The 18741-nt window shown below is 41.8% G+C and overlaps 2 protein-coding genes and 1 pseudogene across 8 annotated transcripts in view; all 3 read right to left on the bottom strand.

Moving 5' to 3' along the window:
* LOC119515513 (signal-regulatory protein beta-1-like) overlaps positions 1-2162 on the bottom strand; it is a 32139-nt gene extending 29977 nt beyond the window's left edge. For all 5 annotated transcript variants that reach the window (XR_005213065.1, XM_037811541.1, XM_037811542.1 and 2 more), the window contains exon 1: positions 1979-2162. Coding sequence is in view for 4 of the 5 variants with exons in the window: in XM_037811541.1 (XP_037667469.1) it covers positions 1979-2141 (163 nt within the window). In the remaining variant the exon portion in view is untranslated. The remainder of the gene's footprint in view (positions 1-1978) is intronic.
* A 2898-nt stretch (positions 2163-5060) lies between these two features.
* LOC119515213 (signal-regulatory protein beta-1-like) lies at positions 5061-18732 on the bottom strand. 3 transcript variants are annotated; one of them, XM_037811066.1, is made up of 4 exons: positions 18696-18732; positions 17860-18210; positions 5931-6245; positions 5061-5702 (listed from the first exon to the last, which is right to left on the bottom strand). In XM_037811066.1, the coding sequence occupies exons 2-4, from the start codon at positions 18092-18094 to the stop codon at positions 5401-5403; spliced, it is 852 nt and encodes a 283-aa protein (XP_037666994.1). In that variant the 5' UTR covers positions 18095-18210; positions 18696-18732; the 3' UTR covers positions 5061-5400. The 3 variants fall into 3 exon arrangements, with proteins under 3 accessions (XP_037666994.1, XP_037666992.1, XP_037666993.1); XM_037811064.1 differs by lacking the exon at positions 18696-18732 and having other exon boundaries at positions 17860-18447; XM_037811065.1 differs by lacking the exon at positions 18696-18732 and having other exon boundaries at positions 5477-5673; positions 17860-18447.
* Positions 15195-17781, bottom strand: LOC119515946 (annotated as a pseudogene).
* Positions 18733-18741: the final 9 nt, after the last annotated feature.

Here is an 18741-nt window from a genome sequence, read left to right as displayed (position 1 = left end):
CGTGCGCAGCACGCTGCATGTATGCTCTCAAGAGCCTCTTGATACACCCATGTTTTACCAAGCAGAGGAAAAGACTTTAATCTCTTTTGGTCAAAAATGGTCAACATGTCCTCCTGTCGTTGCTGCTGTTGATGTGTGGCATGTGTAGGGTTATCTGCATTAATAACATTGAGAGACCCATATTTTATTGGAAAGCTCATTATTTCTAAAGCCTTTGACATGCACTCATGCCCTTTGGCCTAGCAATTCTTTTCTGGAGGCTTATTCAAAAGAAATATCCACCATCTATATTTATAAGTATATTTACAGACATAGTATATTTATAATACAGAGAAGCTTGATGCAAGGCACATGTCTAAGAATAGGGAATTAGTTAAACAAATGATAGTACTTCACACCAAAGAAAAGTATGTAGCTGTTAAAAACAATAATGTAGAAATATAATTGGGGATTCATGTATTGACAATGACATAAGCACATATATATTGACATGGAAAAAGGTCTCCAATTTATTATTAAGTGAAAGAGCACAAAACAAAGCATTTTTAATATAATTCTATTTTTGTTAAAAACTCAGTAGATGTGGAGGCAGCTCAGGAAAGAGGTTCAAGCAAGGGCTTGTGGAATCTCCTCCTCTAGATTCAAATGCCTCCTGTTTGACCTTGAGAAAATTACTTAACCTCTCTGAGTCTCCATTTTCCTACAAATACAATATATACACCGTGGAAATTAAGAATTCTCCTGCAGTTTTGCTGTGAGATTGAAACGAGAGAACCTTTGAGAAACACGCAGGGACGTGCCTGGCTCGTATAAAGACTTCTGAGAGGGACCACCCTCTCTTGACCTGGGGTCCAGTGGGAGAGGCCCCTGGACTGGGCACCAGGCTGCCTGGACTCACAGCCCAGCTCAGCCCTGAGGAGCCTGGTGACTCTGGGAGGCAACACCTCACCTCTACTTCCGGTTTCCTCTTTTGTCAAACATGACGGGTCATTCCTATTTCCCATGACGGCTGTGGGTTTGAAGTGAAGTCACAGGCTAGTGAAGGACACAGAGGAAGTGCCTGCTGTCGTGGCCACACCCAGAAGGACCTTTTTTATGTGTTCATATTTGCACTTACGCTACCCCGGAAAGATGTAACAGCCAAAACTCATATGGAAGCTGCCTTGGGCCATGCATTATCCTACAGTTTCAAATGTATGAAACCAACAGGCTTAATTTTCACCACAATCCTATTAGAAAAGTATTATTATTTATCCCCATGTTAGAGACAAGAAAACAGAGGCACAGAGAAGCTTAGTAACTTGTTCAAAGTCAAACAGCATATACGGAATGAAACTTGGATTTGAACCCTGCAGGCTGGTTTGAAAAATATTTGTGCTTTCATCCACTTAACCAGATGCCTCTTAACTGAGATGCTGACACGGCTGGGAGAAGGAGGGGAGAAGGGAATGGGAGGGTCAGGGGAAACTCCCGCACCAGAAACAGAATCCTAGGACACTGGGATTCTGGGTGCCTTAACAGTTTTAAAAAGCACAATTTACCAATTTTTCTATCCTAAAAGTTCTCCACTGCCTATGTAGTACTTGTGATGCACACACACACACACAAACACACACACACACACGTGTATATTTGTTTCAATTATGACAGCCCTGCCTCCTAGGTCTCCAGCAGGACTGAGGAGTCAGATGCTGCACCCCACCTGCTCCCCCAGGATGACTACAGGCCTGCAGGCCAAGCCCCAGGAAGTCATGAGCCTTCAAAGGGTGTCAGGGGTATGGGAGGTGAGGGGGGGACTGGGGGCCCCTGTCACTGAGAATGTCTGGGTGGGATAAATCCTGCCTGGACCTAGGTGGGAGAGGAAAGGACTTCTCCAAGCAATAGGAATTCTGGCAGGATTTGTTTGTACTGTTTTCCCAGTACTGCCCAGCCAGGTGAGCATCCCTGCACGCTGGTAGCTGAGGGCGGCCACACTCACCTGTGAGTCCCAGCAGCAGAGGCAGCAGCAAGGAAATCAGAGGCGGGCAGGGCTGGGAGGCAGGGGCAGGCATCCTCGGGCCCTGGAGCCTGCTGAGTCCTAAAGTTGTCCTGGGGAGACGCCAGTCCTGTGCTTGTGGAGAGAAGTGAAGCTTGTCTTCCATAATATAAGAGGAAGTGCTGTGATGAGAGGAAAGGGCTGTGAGGGTGTGACAGTTCCTTTTTCTAGATTGTGAAATGGGAATCAGTCACGTGTGAAGAAATGACTGAGTTAGAGGCCACGGCAGGCCCCTCTCATGCTGAGGCTTTGACTCCTGGGCCCTTCACACCATCTCAGGGGCACTAGTGGCCCTTCCTTCCCCAGGAGCCCGGGGCACGTGCTGGGTGGAGGCTCTGCCCTGGAACCTTGGATAGTGGAGGGCGTGTTCAGCCTTGGTAACAGTTGAACCTCTGGGCTCGGATGAGCTGCACAGCTGGTGTCAGGAAGAGAGCTCCTGGGGCCAGCACTACATTTTAATAGAGCTCCCAAGGAATGGGCCTTAATCCCCCTGAGAGGCATCAGTGGTAAAAATTAGCCAGAGACAATGGCAATGAGTGACGGGGGCCCTTGGCTTTGTTGTCACTCCCTGCTCAGAGTGCAGGGGACCCTCATGTCTCTTTCTTGCAGGGCAATGGCTTTTGGTGGGCGATGAGTTAGTTCTTTGGAGGTGGTTGCCATTTCTGTGTGGGCAAATGGGAAGTGGCAGGAGATGAAGTCAGAGAGGTGTGGGCAGATGGGTAGGGCCTGGTGGGCTATTGTAGGTCTCCCTTTGGTTTTCAGGGATAGGAAACCACTGGGGAGCTTGAAGAGTATTAGGATCCCTCTGGCTGCCTGAGGGGTGTAAGCAGAAGCAGGGAGACTGGAGACTGGGGTTAGGGGACTGTGCAGTCATCCAGGTGAGTCATAACTGACGTAGACCAAGGTCGTGGCAGTGGAGGTGGTGACAACTGGCCAGGTCCTGGGTCTGTTCTGAAAGTAGAGATGATGAGATCTGCTGACAGACTGGATGTGGGCGTGAAGGGAAAGGCGACCAAGGATGACTCCAAGGTTTGGGGTGCCTGTAGCAGGCAGTCTTTAAGGTGACTCCCAACGTTCCCCACCTCCTGAATCCATGCCCTTGTGCACTCTCCTCCCATGAGTGTGAGCTCAACCTAGTGACTCACTTCTAAATAAAGAGAATACAGCAAAGGTGGTGGGGTCATTTCTGAGATTAGGTTAGAGAAAGACTGTGACCGGTGTCTTGCTCACCCTCTCTCACTCTCCCACTGGCTTGCTGTGTCGCGAGCCCACCTGGCAGGGAACCAGTGTCTTTACCAACCATCAGTAAGGACCTGAGGCTTCCATAGCCACCTGAGTCGGCTTGGAGTGACATCCTCCCTAGTTGAGACTTCAGATGACGGGGCCCCAGCCGATGCCTTCACTGCAGCCTGTGGGAGCTCCTCAGCCAGAAAACCCAGCTAAATTGCACCCAGACTCCCAGGAGAAAATATTTGTTGTTTTAAAGCTGCTGAACTTGGGGATAGTTGGTTATGCAACAACAGAAAACCAATACAACCTGTTAAGAGCATCTATATTTTAAAAGTAGTGTTGAGAAGAACGTAGGATGCTATAAAAATGATTCTTCCCAATGAAGATTCAAAAACAAATCATGTGAGCTGGAGGAGCTGGAATTGGGGCCAACAGGGAGAGGGGAGGATCCCACAAGGACTTAGACATGAGGGTGGGATTCATGCCCCCTTGTTCTCCTTTCCAAGGGAGATGGGGTGAGCCCCTGGGGCTCCTATGGAACCACTTGGCTGAGACCCTGCCCCGGGGGCTCTGTGGTGTGGAGAGGAGCGTGGGAGGCAGGTGGCCTGTGAGGGGCAGCCTGTGGAGCTTCCAGATGGATGGCCCTTCTCTTAGGCTAGTTCCTCAGGAAGGGAGTGGCTGTGGGGAAGCATGTCCATCCGTCCTCAACGTATGTCTACTAAGCTCCTTTGCATGCCAGCAACTGTGCTTGATCTGGGGCAGGGTGGCAACTCAATAGCCAACCCTGTGAGATCAAATAGCTCCCTCCCTGAGTCCTTATCCCCTTTTCTGCCCCACAGACGCCTTTTGCAAACCCTTCCCTTATTACCACACCTGAGCTGGAGCTCCTTAGAGGCTTTCAGGAGATTCCTGGGAAATATGAGTTGTGTGTCCCTTTCTTACCTACAGATGAAACTTGGCACCATGTGGCCTTGTGGGCCCTTCTTGGACTGACCCCTTTCCCCAACCTTCACCTGCTCCTGGGCCAGGCTGTGACCACCACCTTGTTCTGCCTCCTTGTGGTCTGCCCCCTCCCCTCCCCTCCCAGTCTGGCCCGCTGCTTCTAGCAATGAGGGGTAGAGATCTCCATCACCAGCAGCACCTTGTGGCCTAGGACGAGATCCACACAGAGAAGGAGGCCATCAGACAGCACGGGGAGCCCATCCCCCAGGGCCCCCACTCTCCCCATCTGAGGCCACTGGGGCCCATCAGTGACAACTGTTCCCACTGCTCTGTGCCCCTCCCTGGCACGGAGACTAAGGCAGGAACTCAGGTCACCCAGACACGTAGCTCACACTGCTGGGCTGGGCCTCGTTTAGGAAAAGGAGGGGCCTCAATCGTTTAATTACCTTGCATTGCCTTCTTTGTCCCTCAGCAGAATCCAATGAGATGGGCATTGTTACCTCCATTTGGGTGAGAAAATCAAGGCCTGGCAATTTCAGGAAATTTCCAGGGTCCCAAGGTAGTGACAGTCAATTCCACATTTATCAAATACTCTGCTCATCCCTGCTGCCCTCTGGATCAAGAAATGACAAATATCCAGACACCCAGGACACCCAGAGTCCCCTCTGGAGGTGAGGAGAACAACACATCAGGGCACAGGGGTGTATGTCTACACTGCTAGTGAGTATAGACGTGCTCCTGTTGGGAGAGTTTCAAGGCTGCCCTGCTCATCACCAAGTTCTGGGATCAACCAGGACCGGAGGAAACACACACAAAAACCCGTGGCAAAAAAAATGTTAAGGAGTCATTCAAGGAATTATAGCCTCCCCGGCTTGGCAGGAGTCTCCAATTAATTTTAATTACCCAGTGCCCCCACCACTGAGTATCTGAAACCCACTTTGTATCTGGATGAGACCTTAAAAGGATGTGCAGCAACACCTAAATAGGGGATCCCTTTGCGGGGTTGGAACGGTTGTACTTGATTTCTAACAGACACTTAGTTTCTAATAGATATTTATACAATTCTGAATGTTCAGATTGTTTTGAGTGTGCGTGTGTGAGCAGGCTTTGCTTTAACAGTTTAAAATGTCTTATGTTTGAAAAGAAAGTTTTTTTAAGGAAAGATGGTGGTGCCTCCTTAAATTAGCCTTGTCCTAAGAAGCAGAGACCAAAAATGTCGTCTTTGCAGTGGCCTTCTGCCGCCCATCTTGTTCCACCTGGCAGGTGAGCACTGATTCCTCCGTTTGACCCGTTCTGTTCACCAGGGTTGAGCTCTGCACACTGTACAGTCCATTTTTGTTCCTGGTGGGGGTCAGGGCCTTATCTGTCCGGGAGACCTCTCCATTCTTCAGCCAGGTCAGCCGCACACCCTCAGGGTAGAAGTCCTTTACCTTGCAGGTGACATTTATCTTGTCCTCTGAGATGGGCTGTTGAAAAATAGCCATGGTAGGTGGCACTGAAATAGCACAGGACAAAGGCTCAGGCAACAGGAAACAATCAGATCCATCTGTCTTATTATGTTGTGGTCATTTATTTAGCCCTGATCCAGCACACAGCAGGTGCTCAACTACGGGAAGGCCCTGTTAGTATTTAGGTAGTAGTTAGGTTTATGCCCTGAAGCAGATTTGGGGAGAACTGGGTTCCGAAGCCAGGGAAAGCCCTGGTTGGGTGTGGGGTCACCTACCTAGGATGTTCTCAGACAAATCGGTGTTCACACGGAGAGGGTGAGGCAAGCTCGTGTGGTTCACTCTGCATGTGACCCGGGAGTGCAAGTCCTTTGGCGCTAGAAGCACCTCGGTGGTGCTGGAGACTTGGTAGGTGTTGCTGTCCTTTACCCGGACCACGTGAGTCTGCGAGGATGGGAGCACCTTCCCGTTTTTGAACCACTTCAGGGTGATGTTTTTGGGAAAGAAGCCGAAGGACACGCAGCTGAAATTCATGGTGTGTCCAAGTAGGGCCCTCTCCAAGGGGCCTATTATCACAGGCAGGGAGGGTTGAACTGCAGGAAGGAACATTAATCAACAATTAGCTTTAGTGATCCAGGCGATATTCTATGTGCTTTACATCATTTTAATTCTGACAGGTCTGTGGTTGGGTATGACGATGGAGACCAGCATAGGAAAGGAACATCTTAGCCACTGGCAGGACAGGACTGGAACACAGGTTTCTCTGAACTCCTAGGTTTTTTCCTCAGGAGCCATGTTTTTCTCACTTTCGATTTGATGACTCCTACTCCCCGTTGCCAATTAATAAGGTTTAGACAGCCGGTGATATTTGGGGATTTTCTTAACCTGATATGTATCCACTAAAATCCTACAGTAACATATCATTTCCCCTAAAGTGAAACTTTTTAAGAATGCCCGTTTGAATCAGCAGCAACAGGAAAACTGCTCTCACTATCTATTCAATAATGTACCGAGATTCTGAAACAAGAAAAAGCCGTGAACTAATAATATTGGGGAAGAAAGAAAAATTGTAATGTAAACTTAGACAGAAAATCTGAGGAACATGTTGATTAAGAGACTAACAGAATAGAAAACCCATGTATATGTGGGGATTTGGGGAACAGCGGAAAAAATGAATAAGTCAACATATGGTGTTGGGACAGCTAGTTTTTTAGAGGGAAAATTTGAAAAAATGATTACTACATTTTATTGGATATAAATTCTAAACAGAATAATTTCTTAAATCTGAAAATTGGTAAAATTATTAGAAGAAAAAATAAAAGAAAATTTTTATTACTTTGGGTCAGGAAAGAGCTTTAAGAACCTAAAAACACAATTCCTTGAGATTTGTAAAATGGACTTTGAAGATTTTAAAGTTGATTATAATGAAGTTTAATATGATGAGAAGCATCATAAATTTAAAGCAAGCAATAAATGGGGAGAAGAAAGGAAATAATAAGTGTAAGAGTAGAAGTTCATGGAACAGAAAACAAGCACAAAAGAGAGAGGTTTAACAAAACCAAAAAGCTGATTCTTTGAAAAATTCATAATCTTCTGGTAAGAATCATAAGAGAGACAGCGGGGCGAGAAAAGAATGAAAAGGGGGCCTTGGTATGGATCTTTTGCCAATAGAAAATTCAAAATGTAGAAGAAATGGGAAGCCACCTAGAAAAAGCTAACTTCAAAATGGACTCAAGAAGAAATAGAAAATAGGAGCAGCCCAAAGACCATTAAATAAACTGAATCAATTATTTAAAAATTCTTCCTATAATGAAAACTCTAGGTCTAAATGGTTTCATTGTCAAGATCTGCCAATCATTCAAGTAATAAATATAATTGCAATCTTACACAAGCTTTTACAGAGATTAGAAAAAGAGGATTGTGATGGCTAATTGTATGTGTCAGTTTGGCTAGATTATGGTCCTACTGCTTTGTCAAACACTGGTTTAGATGTTGCTGTGGAGTTATTTTGTAGATAGGATTAACATCTATAGGAGCTTACCTTTGATAAGTAGGTAGGCCTCATTCAATCAGCTGGAGGTATTAAGAGCTAAGAATTGAGGGTTCAGAGAGAAGAAATTCTGCCTCAAGAGTACACCCTCTACTCCTCTCTGAGTTTCCACTTTGCTCACCTCCTCTACGAATTTCAGACTCAAGACTACTTACTGTAATTTTCAGCCTCTCAGTTTCCCTTAAGAAATCCAGACTCAAGACTTCAATGTCCCTCTTACTGGAATTTCCCTGCCCTACAGATTTTGGCCTGCCCAAGGAAATTTGGACTTGCCAGTCCCAACAACTGGATGAGCCAATTTAAAAAAATAAATCATAATATAATATAATATAATATATATTATAATATAATACAATATAATATAATAAATATAATATGATATAATATAAATATCTCCAGTTGGTTCTGTTTCTCTGGGGAACCCTGACAAATGCAAGGCTATAATTCCAAGCTTATTTTTTTTTAAGATAGCACAACATCCATAACAAAACTTCAACAAGTATAATATGAAAAAAGAAAATCATAAATCATTGTCACTTATTAACATAGATGCAAAGATCCCAAGAAAATTTTTAGCAAACCAAATAAAACACCATCGCCAAGTTGGTTTTATTCCAGGAATGGGAAGTTGAATCAGTAGTAGAAGATCAAATAATTTAATTCCTCACATTTAATTTCTAAAGAAATTAGAAATCATAGGATCATTTCAATAGATGTAGAAATAGCATTAAAATATCAATTTGCATTCATGTTTAAAAATTCTTTGCAAACTGGGAATAGAAATGATTTATTTAATCTCATGAAGAGAATTATGTTGAATCATATGCAATTGCTATTTTTTAAATCTAAAATGCTGGAATATTGGCAATTTTTCTGCATCTTTGCCAACACGTGGCATTTTCCGTTTGTTAAATAATAGCCATCTCAGTGGGTGTGAAGTGGTATCTCATTGTAGTTTTGACTTGCATTTCTCTAATGAATAGTGATGCTGTGTACTGTTCCACGGGCTTATTGGCCTTTTATATATCTTCTTTGGAGAAATGCCTATTTAAGTCCTTTGTCCATTTGTAATTGGATTGTTTGTCTTTTTATAGTTGAATTCTAAGAGTTCTTTATACATTCTGGATATTACACCCTTATCAAATGTATGATTTGCAACTATTTGTCCAATTCTGGATGTTGCCTTTTCACTTTCTTGAAAATCTCTTGATGTACAGAAGTCTCAAATTTTGCTGAAGTGCAATTAATCTATTTTTTCTATTGTTGCTCATACTTTTGGTGTCATAGCTAAGGAAACATTGCCAAATCCAGTCATGAATATTTACAACTCTGTTTTCTTCTAACAATTTTATTGTTTTAACTCTTATATTTAACTCTTGATTTGTTTTGAGTAAGATAGGGGTCCAACTTCATTCCTCTGCTTATGGATATCTGATTTTACCAGCACCATCTGTTGAAGAGACTATTCTCCCCCATTTTATGTCCTTAGCACACTTGTTGAGAATCAATTGATCATAAATGGACTCTGGACTCTCAGTTCTCTTTCACTGGTCTACATATTTATCCTTGGGCCAGTACCATGCTGTTTAGATTTGAAAGTTATGAAATCAGAAAGTGTGAATCTTCCAACTTTGTTATTCCTTTTCAAGATTGTTTTGGCAATGTGGGACCCCTTGAACTTCCACGTAAATTTGAGGATTGGCTTTCAATTTCGGCAAAAAAGGCTGATGGAATTTTGATTGGGATTGTGTTGCATCTGTAGATCATTGGGTCATATTGACATCTTAACAATACTAAGTCTTCTAATTGTTCAAAGTATTCTCTCATAATCCTTTTTATTTCTGTGAGGTCAGTAGTAATGTCCCTACTTTCATTTCTGATTTTAGTTATTTGCATATTCTTTTTTTCTTTGACAGTTGTTTTAGTTTCCTAGCTGCTAAAATATATACCATACAATGGGTTGGCTTAATAACAGAAATTTATCAGCTCATGGTTTCAGAGCCTAGAAGGCTTGCTTCCTCCTGAGGTTGGTATCTTCTGGCTGGCTGGCAATGTTTTTTGGGTTCCTTGGCTTTACCATCACATGGCAATGCACCTGGCGGCAACTTCTTTCTCTTCCAGGTTCCATGACTTCCAGCTTCTGGCTATTCCCCATGGTTTCTTTTTCTCTCTGTCTGAATTTCACTCTGCTTATAAAGGACACCAGTAATCTGATGCAGTTAGACCACACCTCAACTGAAGAAACATCTTCAAGAGGGCTTTCCTATTTACCCAGGGGACCAAATGTTGGGACCTGGACATGCCTTTTGTGGAGGACATGATTCAACCCCCAACAACAATCTAACTAAAGGTTTGTCAATTTTATTGATCTTTTAAAAGAACCAACTTTTAAAAAATGAACTGAATTTGAACTTTATTCCAAGTTCATTGAACAGAAACATTTCAGATCCTTTTAATCTGGAAAAATCCCATCACAATTGCCTTTGTCTAGTGGTAACAAACCTCATCAGCTTTTGCTTATCTGGGAATGTTTTAATTTCTCCCTTATTTTTTTTTTAAATTCAGTTTTATTTCAATATATGCACATACCATACAATCATCCACAGTGTACGATCAGTTGTTCACAGTACCATAATATAGTTGTGCATGCATCACCACAATCTATTTTTGAACATTTTCATTACTCCAAAGAAAATAAAAATAAAAAGTAAAAAAGAACACCCAGAACATCCCATCCCCCTTTAACCCCCCTCTTTTCTTCCTTTTATTGAGATTGTTCAGATACCATACAACTATCCAAAGATCCAAAGTGTACAATCAGTTGCCCACGGCACCACCATACAGCTGTGCATCCATCAACACAGTTATTTTTTTTCAATTTTTAGAACATTTTCACTACTCCAGAAAAGAAACAAAGACAAAAAAAAGGAAACTCACATCCTCCCATACCCCTAACCACGCCCCCCCTCCATTATTGATTCATAGTTTTGGTATAGTACATTTGTTACTGTTGATGAAAGAATGTTAAAATACTACTAACTGTAGTATAACAGTTTGCAATAGGTATATATATTTTTCTCTATATGCATCTCTATTATTAACCTCTAGTTATAGTGACATACATTTGTTCTAGTTCATGAGAGAGATTTCTAATATTTGTATAGTTAATCACAGACACTGTCCACCACAAGATTCGCTGTTTTATACATTCCCATCTTTTAACCTCCAGCTTTCCTTCTGGTGACATGCGTGACTCTGAGCTTACCCTTTCCACCACCTTCACACAACTTTCAGCACTGTTAGTTATTTTCACAACATGCTACCATCACCCCTGTCCACTTCCAAACATTTAATTTCATCCTAGTTGAACATTCTGCTCATAATAAGCAACTGCTCCTTATTCTTTAGCCTTATTTCTATATCCTGGTAACTTATATTTCATGTCTATGAGTTTACATATTATAATTAGTTCATATCAGTGAGACCCTGCAATATTCGCCTTTATGTGTCTGTCTTATTTCACTCAGTATGGTGCCCTCAGGGTTTCTTCATCAACCCATTTCTTTTAAGATGGTTTTGTTCAAATACTATACATTCCGTCCTAGGTAAACAATCGTTTGTTCCCCATATAGTCACCTATTTGTGTATTAAGCACCATCGCCACTCTCTATATAAGGACATTTCTTCCATAAAGACAGAGGAAGAGTCAAAGAAGGCAGAGAGGCAAAAGAAAAAGGCAAGAGAAAGAGAGAAAAACAAACCAACCAACCAACCAACAAAAAAACTTGATAGCTAGAAGGTGACAAAAGGAAAGATAGCATTAAGCTAAAGTAAAATAAGGAGTCAGACAACATCACCGATGCCTGGAGTCCCATACCCTTCCCCTATTCCCCAACCCCCATATGCATTTAGCTTTGGTATATTGCTTTTGTTACATTAAAGGAAGCATAATACAATATTTCTGTTAATTCTAGCCTCTAGTTTGCATTGATTGTATTTTCCCCCCAATCCCACCCTATTTTTAACACCTTGCAATGTTGACATTCATTTGTTCTACCTCATGTAAAAACATATTTGTACCTTTTATTACAATCATTGAGTATCCTAGGTTTCCCTGAGTTACACAGTCCCAGTCTTTATCGTTCGTCTTTTGTGCTGGTGTCCCACATGATCCCAGCCTTCCTCTTTCAACCATATTCACAGTCATCTTTGTTCAGCGTACTTACATTGCTGTGCTACTATCTCCCAAAATTGTTTTCCAAACCTCCCACTCCTGTCTTTTCCTTTCTGTCTGCAGTGCTTCCTTTAGTGTTTCCTGTAGAGCAGGTATCTTGTTCACAAACTCAGTCTGTTTGTTAGAGAATGTTTTAAGCTTTCCTTCATATCTGAAGGATAGTTTTGCCGGATATAGGGTTCTTGGTTGGTGGTTTTTCTCTTTCAGTATCTTAAATATATCACCCCACTCCCTTCTTGCCTCCATGGTTTCTATTTGAGAAATCCACACATAGTCTTATCAAGCTTCCTTTGTATGTGATAGATTGTTTCTCGCTTGCTGCTTTCAGGATTCTCTTTATCTTTGATGTTTGATGATCTAATTATTAAGTGTCTTGGCATAGGCCTATTCAGATCTATTCTGTTTGGGGTACACGCGCTTCTTGGATCTGTAATTTTATGTCTTTCATAAGAGCTGGGAAATTTTCATTGATTATTTCCTCTATTATTGCTTCTGCCCCTTTTCCCTTATCCTTCTGGGACAACAATGACAGAAAAATTCTTGCTTTTTGTTTTGTCTTTAAGTCCCCAGAGACGTTGCTCATATTTTCCCATTCTTTTCTCTATCTGTTCTTTTGTGTGTAGGTTTTCAGCTGCCTTGTTCTCCAGTTCCTGAGTATTTTCTTCTGCCTCTTGAGATCTGCTGTTGTATGTTACCAGTGTATCTTTTATCTCTTGTGTTGTGCCTTTCATTTCCATAGATTCCACCAGTTGGTTTTTTGAACTTTCAATTTCTAACTTATGTACATCCTGTGTTTTCATTGTATGGTTCAGCTCTTTCACCATATCTCCCCTAAACTTTTTGAATTCACTTATTATTAGTTGTTTCAATTCCTGCATCACAGTTGAAGTGCAAGTTTGTTCCCCTGAGTGGGCCATAACCTCATTTTTCTTGGTGTAGGTTGTAGGTTTCTATTGTCTAGGCATGGTTTCCTTGGTTACCCCAATCAGGCCTCTCCAGACCAGAATGGGCTAAGGTCCCAGAAGGAAGAAATATTCAGTATCCAGTTTCCCTGAGGGTGTGTCTTAGAAAATTGGTATACCCTCTGATGCCTCTGGTCACTGTGCTTTTCTGCCCAGCAGGTGGCGCCTGTTAGCCTATAATTCTTGACTGGTGTGAGTTCTGAATGAAAGGCAGGTAGTAGAGCTGGGCTCCACCCCTTTCCTCTTAGAGAAGATAGACGCCTTAGGGGGAGGTCATTAGCATTTCAATGGTCTCTCTCTGCCTGTGCTATACCCTTGTCTGGGTCACAGAACTGGGAACTGAAAATGGCTGAGGCTTTCTCCACTGAGTTGAAAAAGGAATAGAGAGTCCCCTTCAGACCCAGTCCAAGCGACCCTCTGGCTCTCCAAGGTCAGTCGTCACCCAAAGCCTCTGTCTACTTGTTGGGGATTCATACCTCATAGTGAGCAGTTCACACTCGCTAATTAAAACCCCAGTTGGAGCTCAGCTGAGCTATATTCGCTTGCTGGGAGAAAGCTTCTCTCTGGCACCACGAGGCTTTGTAGCTTGGGCTGTGGGGGAGGGGTCTCCTGATTTGGATCCACAGTTCTTACCTACAGATTTTATGCTGTGATCTCGGGCAGTCCTCCCAATTCAGGTTGGTGTATGATGAGTGGACAGTCACGTCTGTCCCCCTGCAGTTATTCCGGATTATTTACTAGTTGTTTCTGTTTTTTTTTTAGTTGTTCCAGGAGGACTGCTTAGCTTCCACTCCTCTCTATGCTGCCATCTTAGATCCTCTCTCTCTCTCCCTTATTTTTGAAGCACAGTTTTTTGGATATAGAATTTTTTGTTGCCAGTTTTTATTCTTTCAACACTTTAAATATGTCTTTCCACTGCCTTCTGGCCTCTATGGTATTTGATGAGAAATAGGAACTTCATCTGATTGAGGCTCCTTTGTATGCTTCTCTCTTGCTGCTTTTGGAATTCTCTTTCTTTGGCATTGGATAGTTTGACTACAATGTGTCTTAGTGTGGATCACTTTAAGACTATACTATTTGGAGTTCATTGAGATTCTTGGATATGTATATTCACGTCTTTCATCAACTTTGGGAAGTTTTCAGTCACTATTTCATCAAATATTCTGCCTTTTTTTCCCTCTTCTCCTTCTTGGGATCCCATAATGGGTTTGTTGGTATGCCTCATGGTGTCCCTTGGGTTCTGTTCACTTTTCTTCATTCCTTTTTCTTTCTGCTCCTCAGACTGTATACTTTTAAGCTTGCTGATTCTTTCTTCTCCCTGTTCAAATTTGCTGTTGAATGAATCCTGCCCTGGATATTAATGTGGCTTTCAAAATTCCTCACTATGCATGAATGCTTTTGGATGTCCTAATCTCCCCTAAAAATGCTCCCCAGCTTTTCATCCCATGCCCCGAGTGCTTTATTGTGTATCTCAACCACAATCTAATACCTCATGCTAAGTTCCATGCTGCTTCTCCACACTGCTTCATTCTGAATTCCAGGTTGGGTGAAACAGATGAATGCCTTGGGTCAGTCTTGCAAGTGGCCACCAGATAGGTTGGAACAGACATACATACATGCTAAAATTTGCACATTAGATGTGCCCTGCTGTGTCCAAGGCCAGATACCAGGGACCTGTACTAGGAATGTGGGCCGCTGTCCATCCTACTGATGGCGGCCAGCCAACTTGTTTTCTCCATTATTGAAAGTAAAGTTTGGAAATATCCAACTATTATTTTTGAATTGTTTATTTTTTCCTTCATTTCTGTCAGGTTTTGCTTCATGTATTTTTATAATCTGTTGTTAGGTGCATATCTATTTATAATTATTTTATCTTCCTGATGGATTGAGATTTCATCACTATAAAATATCCCTTTTTATCTTTAGTAACATTTTTTTTTATACTAAAATCTGTTTTGTCTGCTATTAGTATAGCCACTCTGGCTTCCTTGTGTTGCTGTTTGCATGATATAGCTTGTACTTACTTTTACTTGCCATCTCTTTGTAAAGTGTCTTCTGTAGATAGCATATAGTTGGATCTTGTTTTTTTTTAAATCCAGTCTAACAAGATCTGCCTTTAGACTGATTGTTTAATTCATTCATAGTTAGTGTTATCATTGATATAGTCATATTTATGTCTGACATTTTACTTTTTGTTTTCTGTATGTACCATTTCTTTTTTGTTCCTCTTTTACTCCTTTGCTGCTTTCTTTTGCAAGAGTGAATATTTTCTGTCATAGCTTTCTAATTATTTATTGATATTTTCCAGTGTATTTCCTTAGTTAGAAAAATTATTTCTGCTCCTTTCATATATTTTACTGTTTGGGAAAAAATCGTACATACATATCTGAAATAATGTACTATCACACACTCTGTTTAAAGGCAAAGCACCATAGGTAAAGCTGATCAGTTGTCCAGAGTCCTCAGGTTATAGTATCTTGCTTCCTGATTTTACATTAATTTCTGAGAATTAGAAATTCCATCTCCAGAAAATGTTAAGGTTGTAAAAAAAATCTCTTTATTCAATATTATAGTTGTAGAAATGGAGTATATTTTCTTCTAGAAGTAAAAAACAAGGAAGAAGGTGCCATTTAACCTTGTTGGTATGCCAGCATGGGTCAGCAGGAGAAAATACTGTGATAAGATTGTCTCTCTGATATTACCAAGAAGAAATTCCAGTCCAAGCTTTAATAAGCTTCCTATATTTTTACTAGAGCTTCTTCCTCAGCTGCTGTTCATCTTTGTCCACATTTCATATTAGAGGATTGGTACAGCCTTTAAAACTTCATTAACAGGAGCAAATCCAGTATCCATTGATTTGTTCTCAAAAGGCACTCTAATCCATCAGACAGCCTGGCCGTCTTGTTCTGATGAGTACTCTACCCAAGAAAAGAACTCAATAAGGCACAGATAAATCCAGTGAACAGAAGAAGAAACCTACTGAGTTTTGGAATGTTTGGTGCCCTGGATCGGTCCAGGACTATGAATCCTAAAACTCCCACTGTTAAGAGGAAGCTGGGTGCAAGTACTTCCATGATATACTGTCCATTTACTCTGTAGGCCAGGAAAACCACTGGCCCCTGACGCTCATGTTCATTAGTCATAGAGTGGACACCTGAAGGTCCAACAATAACATCAAAATTATTCCTTTGGTGATAAGTAGGCAAGACACCACCATCAGCATGTGCACCCAGGGTGGCTTCTTCAGCTTTGCACAGGGACATTCATGCACAAAGAATGGGCTTTGGTACAGGCCTCCATTCGGTGGTGGCGGGGGCAGCTCTCGATCTCAAGCCACACGTGCCTTTCAGTGTACTCTCTGAGTTACTTCCTTACTGTTGCTCTAGAGTTTACCATACATGTCTTAACTTACCAGAATCAGCTTCAGTTTTAAATTAATTTAATGCCAGTGAGATATAGAAACATTACTCCTCTATAGCTCTGTCTCCCTCCATTTTTGTGTTATTAATGTTATACATATTACATCTATATATATTACAAACTCAACAATAGGTTGTTATAATTATTATTTTATAAAATTTTTATATCTTTTAAAGAAGTTGGTAAGAAAGGAAAACAAGTATATAAATATGTAGCTGCCCGCACAGGTCTATTTTTGTTGTTTTTGGCTCTCAATTTCATGATATATTTTTATAGCAGCCACAGGAAATTAATACATAGTTCAACATTAAAAATGTATGTGTATGTGTATGTGTTTTTATTTATTATGTAGAAATGGCATGTATTTCTGAGGCTAGGTATTTGGCTTTTACTAGAGAAATTAAACCTACTCATAATACCCTCCCCCTAAATCATCTTCACTCTCATACCTGTACTGTAAATTATAATCTTCTTTTTAGAAAGGAAATAAAGTTAGAACCCCAACAGATTCTGGGGAAAAGAGACCTGGTTTCTAGTTTCAATGGCCTGTGTAACTTAGCAAGCCAGGTCTCAATTTCTTCATCTGTTAACTGAAGGGTTTGGAACTTGTGGTGGACATATGTTGTTTTCAGTTTGCTTAGCATTTGTTCCTTTGGGTTGATGGGCTCTCTATCACTGTACCTCCTCTCCCTGGAGACAATGAGGAAATGAAATATTGGGCACATGACACAGGAAAGTCTAATCCAAATGCTTCCCCAGGACTGATTTGTGGAGGGCAGGAGTAATAAGTTCTCTTTCCACTCTGGGTCATACCAGCTAGTGAAACACTAAGAGTAAGGCTTTGGGAACAGAAAAAACGGATTTATCCTTGCACTTCACTGCTGAGTGGCTGTGGGCCTTCATCTTCTGGCATCCCTTAGGACACTATTGACTTGAAGCAAACTGGCTTAAACAACATGTTTTTTCTCCCATGTGTGGGAGTCAAGAGGTGGAATGGGTCCGGGAATGGTATGTAGCCTAGCAATGTTCTTGGAGACCTCCTTTCTCTCTCTATAGTCATCTAAAGCAGAGAATTTTCTTTAACTTGGTTCCCCTCATGGCCATGAGGTGTCTTCTTGGAGCATCTGGGGCAAGATGATTCCTATTGCATCCATCAAGAGGGATAGTTGCTTTGGTTGCCCTGATCCCTCGGCAAGATCATCCTTTTGTGTTATGGACCCAGGTTGGCTTAAGCCAGTCGCCTATTTGAGTTAGCCACTGGCAGGGTGAATGGACTTACCAGAATTGATTTAATCTAGTCATTGAGGTGGGGTGAATGTTGGGAGATCATCCAAAATGTCCCTCATCGCCCCATTAAACTTTTTGAGTATCCATGTCCCCTCCTGTAAGATATCTAACTCATAGTTTGTTGAGAGAATGAAATAAGATCAAATGCATATTGTACCTTCAGTAATATTTGGCATAGAGCAGTTGTTCAGTGAATGGAGGGCATTATTCCTGGGAGGATATCATCTACCAGAGGGTGGAGGAGACATACTCACTAGTCACAGACACATGGGTACCCAGACCTGACACGGACTCCGAGTCAGGGCTCTCGTTTCTGAACTTCACGCAGTAGTAGGTGCCGGCGTCTGTGAGAGAGATTTCTCTGATGCGGATAGAAAAGTCTGTGTTGTCAGCACTGGTGGTGTGTCCCATTTCTTCTACTCTGGGAAAGACACCTTTTTTGAAATTGTAGATTAATTTCCGCTTTGGCCCAGTTCCCTTGAACCACATGACAGGTCCATTCTCAAGTGAATCTGTTACAGTGCAACTCAAGGTGATGGCGTCCCCAGCTGATACGGTCTGGAGTAACCCAGGTTGTCGCACTGGGAACCTCTCATCTGTAGATCCTGGAAAGACAAGATGGGAGAATGGCCACCTTCTTTCTGTATCAGGATATAAGGATGGCCTAGAGCATAGTAGCATGAAAAAGATATATTTTAAATGAATAGATGACTGACGTTTTATTAAAATAAAAAATGTGAAATAGAACTGTTCATATGTTTCCATTTGTCCCAGAATTAGGGCTAAGGCCCCAAGCTAAGGACAATGTGCTAGTTACCCACCTACTGAGTTCAGAGAGTGACCTGCAGATGGAGACAGCTCCCTCTCCCTATTAGCTCTTCCATCATACAAAAGCCCACTCATCCAACTCCCCCAAAGTAAACTTGAAGGCATTCATTCACCATGAGGGGTGTATTTCCCCGAAGGGGTGAAAATTAGTTCTTGGGATATGAAAACTTCTTAGATGTTACTTATCCAACAAAATCTTAATCATTAGTATTTAGTTGCTCTTTTATTTTAAATGCAATTTTATTGAGATGTATTCACATACCATACAATCATCCAAAGTGTACACTCAATTGTTCACAGTATCATCA

Source organism: Choloepus didactylus, chromosome 19 (genome assembly GCF_015220235.1).
Source record: "Choloepus didactylus isolate mChoDid1 chromosome 19, mChoDid1.pri, whole genome shotgun sequence".
NCBI lineage: Eukaryota > Metazoa > Chordata > Mammalia > Pilosa > Megalonychidae > Choloepus > Choloepus didactylus.
This window is presented reverse-complemented; position numbering and strand designations above follow the sequence as displayed.